Genomic DNA, 6086 nt, shown 5'->3' with positions numbered 1-6086 from the left:
GAGGCCATCAGCGTCTCTGGAACCTCCACATTGTTTAGGGGTCTGGTGACTCGCAAAGCTACAAGAAATGTCACATTTTTATCAGAAAACTTGAATTTAGCAGCAAAATTGTTATGTTTGTAAAAAGCTAGTGGCTTTGACTTACATTCAACAACAAGATGAGCACTGCACTGCAGATGGCCCACAACAGCTGTGTACTCTCCTTCTTTGGAGTTGTCCACATTCTGAATAATCAGTTTGTGGTTCCTCTTCTCTGAGAGCATCATGTAGTGCTCACTTGGCTTCAACTCCATGTTTTTGAACATCCATTTCACTGGAACATTGTCCTCTGAAATACCAACTTCAAACACAGCTGTTCCACCCAACAGTGATGTGACATCTTTTGGCTTCTTCAGGATCTTGATGGCTGTTGTACAATTGACACATATTAGCTTGAACCACTTTCTAAAAGCTACGGTAATGGTGGTAAACTTTGATGTATTTCATTTGACTTACTCTCAACGTTGAGCCTGGCGTTTGCAGAGAGTTTTCCAAGTTTGAAGGAGTACACAGACTCATCGTGTGTGTTGCAATTTTGTATCTTCAAGGTATGGGCTGTGCCCTCAATGCTGATCTCATATTTATCACTGGGCTGGATCTCCACCCCATTCTTGATCCACTGCACACCTCTGACGTTTTCATGGGTCAGCTCAAGACTGAAAACTGCCTCTTGCGTCTCAACCACGTTCATGTTCTTCAGGGTCTTCTTGATTTTTACCGCTGTGTATGCAATTTTCTTTATTAGATCATAAATGGGTATTTTTTTCTTTACTGGCATGTTCTTGGGAGGCAGGCTATATTTCTTATTGCAGCAATGAAATTTGACTGAATTAAGTTTTTTTTTTTTTTAATTCATTCGAAGGTCAATATTTAAGAATAAATTCAAAAACACCTTACAGGACAAGATCAGCCTTCATCTTGATCATATTTGACTCCCTTTCCTTCTGCTCAAGTGAAACAAGATTTTCTAGACTTTAATACATTAATTAATACATGAAACTCTGACTTACCCTCAACTTTCAGCATGGCTGAAGTCTTGGAGGTGGCAACTTGATAGGTGTATTCTCCAATGTCAGTGGCTTTAGTAATAACAATCACAAGACGTCTCACAGCTCCAACCACCTCACTTTGAACATTGTCACTGAAGTCTACAGGCTGGCCATCTTTCAGCCACTTTCCCTCTGCAGACGGGTTTGCTACTTGACACTCTAGCACTGCAGTCTGTGAGTCGGCTACCACCAAATCACGCAGAGGTTTTTTGATGGCACCCCCTGGTGAAAAAGAACATAGCTTAGTACTACATTACAATTATTATGACTAACAGTATCATTTACCATTACCTGTTACAGTGAGTGAGGCACTGCATGTCTTCTCCCCAGCAGCAAATGTGTACTGGCCCTCCTCATCTTTCATTGCATTCATGACTGTCAGGGTGTGGCGCTTCTCCTTGGATTCCATCTTGTGCTTGGTGCTGCCTTTGAGTGGCTGCCCGCTAAAAGTCCAGAAGGGGTCAATGCCCGGGTGGGAGACCTCAACCTCAAAGGTGACATTCTCAGACTCAGAGCACTCCTTATCAGTCATTGGCTTCAAAATGCGGACAGCTGTGGGAGCAAAGTTTCATTTAAAGGTTTCGCACAAGGTGTTAGGGGGTAAACATTGTTTCTTTATCATACCTCAAACAGTCATTGAAATGTCTATGTCTCATGGAACAATGTCCCCCAACATGTCTAACAACAACCCCCCCGCTGTTGCGTTTTCACTTCTTTCACTTTGATTCTCTGCCTATCAGTTCAGTGGGAGGTGTTTGATGCTCTGTATCTATTATTGTGTCAAATATAAACATAATCTCTTATTGGACTGTGTTTACATACTTAACATATTTGTATTACTTCTAATGCACCATTACCACTTTCAGAATCATTTTTATTTAAATTTTTTTGTATTCTGTGCAGAGAATTTAAATTTGTGACTTACGCTGAACAGTAAGTGTGCAGCTGGTCTCAGCACGACCCACTACCAGTTTATACTGTCCTTCATCAGAAGCATAGTTCCTGGCAAAGACAAGTCGTTGCTTGGTTCCCTTTGCAACCATGTTGATCCGCTCACTGATTGTCAGCAGTTTGTCTTTGTGGTACCATTTGACAGAGCTGACATCCTGAGCTGAGATCTTTGCCTCCAGAACAACTTTAGTGCCCTCAACAGTAGTTATGTCCTTGAGAGGGGTCAGAATGCCAATAGCTGCAACAGAAGAAGTGATGTCAATTTATACAGATACAAAAAAGAAATACCCATTATTCAACTCAGTGACCTACTCTGAATGATGAGCTTTGCTGATGTTGAAATGTCATGGTCAGGGACAACAAAAGAGTACATTCCAAAGTCATCCTTGTTGGTGTCCTCAATCAGGAGTTTATGGATTTGTTTGTCTATAACTATGTGCACGCGGTTTGAAGCCTCAATAGGCTTTCCATTCTTCATCCACCTTCCCTCAACATTCTCCTGGGAGAACTTGACCTCAAGCTGGGCAATGTCTCCCTCACAAACAGTCAGGTCGGTCAAAGGAGTCATCAGGGTAATAGGGCGCACTAAAACAAAAAAAACAAAAACAAAACATTCAGTGAGGGATACTGCCAATGCAAATCCAATATGTAAAAAGTAAGGAAAACTGTTCAGCTATTTATGTTTTTTTCTAGATTAGACTTTTTTTTTTTTGTTGGATTCGAAGTTTGTAAAATAAGTAAACTTCAGGAGCAGGTTTCTTGGTCAAGACTCTTAAAATATATTTAATCAAGTTCTGGATATTTCAAGACTCACATTTCATCTTAAGTGAAGCAGATGACTGAAATTCTCCCACTTTGAAAGTGTATTCTCCCTGGTCTTCTTTCTTGACATCCTTCACAGAGAGAGTGTGTCGTCCACGGCGGGATGACACAACATATTTACTGCTGGGTTGCAGCAGCTTTTGTCCAAAGAACCAGCTGCCCTCAGCATCTTCCCGAGACACAACACATTCAAACTCTCCAGAGTAGGTCTCCGGGACCTCTGTGCTGTCAAGGTGCTTCAGGATCTCCAGAGGGTCTCCTGTCAGCCAATGGAAACACGTGCTACATCATCAATTCAAATCTAGGAAATATGATTTAGCCTGTCAAATACAAGCTTTGACAGTCAATGCAGTGATGTGTCCCTATTGTGAAATTAATAAACAGAGAGTGTGTGTGATACCTCAGTAATGCTTGTGGGAAAGCTCTGCAGAAATACATTTAAACTAATTTTCTCAGAGACAGGACAGTTTGTGTACCAGGGGAACAGGCACCGCAAATGAAACAGTGACAGAGTAGACTTACCGTTTTATTCAAATACAGAGAAAAAAATCGAAAGCACCTGTCATATAATAGTGGTCCCCAACCTTTTTGGGGCTGTGGACCGGTCAGCCAGTGTGGAGTCATTCCGCGGCCCGGCCGGGGGGGGGGATTAAAAACATTAATCCACTGTGTTATCATGTACAACTTTATTAGCTGGGTCCTCATGACGTCACAACAACAGCTGAACATAACATGACCAACATCGTTTCTACCCCAACACAATGCAAACTTTCTAAAGAAGTTTGTTTTTTGCTCATTTTGCTATCTTGAGATTAAATTTAACGGGATGTATCATGTGACGTGTTGCGGCCTTGACGTGCGTCAAGTGAGGATGTAAATGAGAAAATCCGGTAACTTTTCAAAATAAAACATTTTCAAAAAAATAAGATGATGGAGATTAATTGTTCTTTCTGTGCGTTCTTTCTGTGCGCCCCGGTAACAAATCACCCCGGGGGTCAGGGACCACTGCTTTAAATGTTAAATGTCATCTGACATCTGTGCATAATGGAGGATTGATAAAACACATAACGGCTCTCAATTTTGTGTCATGTCAGAAAAGCAAAAGCTTCAAGTGCAACATTTTAACTAAAAAATATTTAATTCCTCCCCCTGCACGTGCTTAGTTGCGTGAGCCGTGTGACTGCCTCCTTTTCTCCTCATTCCCGAACCAAAAAAAAAAAAATCCTCATCCCCGAACCGCCCTCTGCGCACTCTGAAATGTGTATTTGAATGGACGAGCACGTTTGAGCATTTCTATGACCGTTCTAAAGATTAGATTTGTTCGGGAAAGTCAGATATCTATGCAAACAGGTATGTGTGTGGGAATCACCTGTTTTCTGTCTGTTCTTCTGTTGCTGGCCTAGGTATGTGACAAAAATTTTCAAATTAGGTTGATTGCTCTGATATTTATATCACTGGAAAGGGCTGAAAGAGACCATTCCAACGGTATAAAGATCATTAAGATCGCTCAAAGAATAAGAAAGTTATGGTACGTTAAGTGATCAAAAGTAGGGTATCATTTTATTCCTGGATAAACAGCAAAACAGTGATATTTATGTGACAGAAACAAAGATCAAGATCAATATTAATGTCAATATTATCAAATAATCACACAGAAATGTGCTCCTGCATGCCTGTACACATTGATTGCAGCCAATCAGCTTGCTAGATTTGGTCACGTGACCTCCCGTTCCAACATTCAATTCTTCGACACGGAGGCTTGCGAATTAAAAAACAGTATCTGCTAATTGTTTTTTCTCTTGAAAATTACAGGAGATGTAGAATAAATCAAATATAAGTAGATGTGCTCGCATGTAAACTATCCACCGATTTAGCTACGCTCGTTCTAAGAAGGAGAGAACGCTGCAGCCTCGCGCGCAGGCTGAACAGCAGGTCTGGCAGAAAGTTCCGGCGCCGAAGCTGCACTTACGCGCGTGCCCTATTCCCAGCCATTCGCGGAGAAAGGTTCCACATGCAGCTTTTCTCGTGTGACACGCCGCTGGACTGCTTTAAGCGCTCAGTATAATCGAGAGAATCCGGTTGATTTTCAAAATAAAAGATTTCTGACTCAAAAAAAAAAAAAGTCCCTAAATTCTTCCGCGGCCCGGTGGCAATGGGTCTGCGGCCCGGTACCGGTCCGCGGCCCGGTGGTTGGGGACCACTGGTTTAAAGCACAGGTGTCGAACTCCAGCCTTGGAGTCCTACTTGTTTTCCAACTAAGCTGCCATAGAATCTTCTTATTGGCTAAACACACCTGATCCAGGCAGCTTTTCTGGAAAACCAGCAGGACATCGGCCCTCAAGGACTTGAGTTTGACACCCCTGGTTTAAAGTCTTGGTTCCAACTGCCCCTGCGGGTGGATATAGGCTGTATGCGAGCATTGTCCTTTGTTTTAAATACACTATCTCATGATGACCCTTAACCCTTGTGCTATCCTAGGCATGTTTACATTACAAGTGGGGTCATCTACCTTAAACCTTAAAATGTGGGCGCACCTGTCTGTGACCCTTCACAGGCTCAGACAACCCCAGAACCTGCAGCACCCTTAGTGGTCAACTAAGGCATTAGATATGTAACTTAGAAATGACTCCTAACTACATTTACTACCGATGTGGTAAACCAACGTATGCTTTCCTTGGTTTAGGGTAGGGGTAAGGTCTTCGGTCTAAAGGCAAAAACCTGCAAAGCCTGAATTAGAACCCTCAAAGGATTGACAAACATTCCACTGACACTGATATGCATTTGTGACCATCCAGAGTAGAACCATGACCGTCTAAGAAACATTACAAACCCGGAACATTTCTCAGTTTCAAAGATGTCGAGTTATCAAGCAACCCACCTTCAACATTGAGCTTTGCCATTGTTCGGACATCTTCATCCTCTATAACAGCACAAGTGTATTCTGCATCATCTCTCATCTCAATCATCAGTACAGACAGAAAGTGGACCTTTCTGTCAGAGTGCATCCTGTATTTGTCCCCAGAGAAGATCTCCAAATTGTTCTTCAGCCATTTGACCTTAACAAAGGGCTCATTGGTTTCACACTCAAATGTAGCCATTGTGTCCTTCTCCTTGGAATCAACATCCTCCAGCTTCTGAGTGAAAGTGATTGCTTGTTTTGCTGCAATTCAAGAAAATATTCATTTAAAAAGGATCAAGATGCATCACTTAGTCTTGGGATTAAGG

At 42.0% G+C, this 6086-nt stretch overlaps 1 protein-coding gene across 1 annotated transcript in view; it reads right to left on the bottom strand.

Moving 5' to 3' along the window:
* Window positions 1-6086, bottom strand: part of ttn.1 (titin, tandem duplicate 1) — a gene marked incomplete in the record, with an annotated part of 209359 nt that overhangs the window by 177596 nt on the left and 25677 nt on the right. Inside the window, 9 exon segments of the mRNA XM_036209999.1 lie at window positions 1-58; window positions 146-406; window positions 496-759; window positions 1050-1310; window positions 1380-1640; window positions 2014-2277; window positions 2352-2624; window positions 2854-3120; window positions 5740-6021. Of these exon segments, the coding sequence (XP_036065892.1) occupies window positions 1-58; window positions 146-406; window positions 496-759; window positions 1050-1310; window positions 1380-1640; window positions 2014-2277; window positions 2352-2624; window positions 2854-3120; window positions 5740-6021 (2191 nt within the window).

This window comes from Oryzias melastigma, linkage group LG22, assembly GCF_002922805.2.
Source record: "Oryzias melastigma strain HK-1 linkage group LG22, ASM292280v2, whole genome shotgun sequence".
NCBI classification, from domain to species: Eukaryota; Metazoa; Chordata; class Actinopteri; order Beloniformes; family Adrianichthyidae; genus Oryzias; species Oryzias melastigma.
Note: the sequence above shows the minus strand (reverse complement) of the source record. Positions and strands in the feature narration are given on the sequence as shown.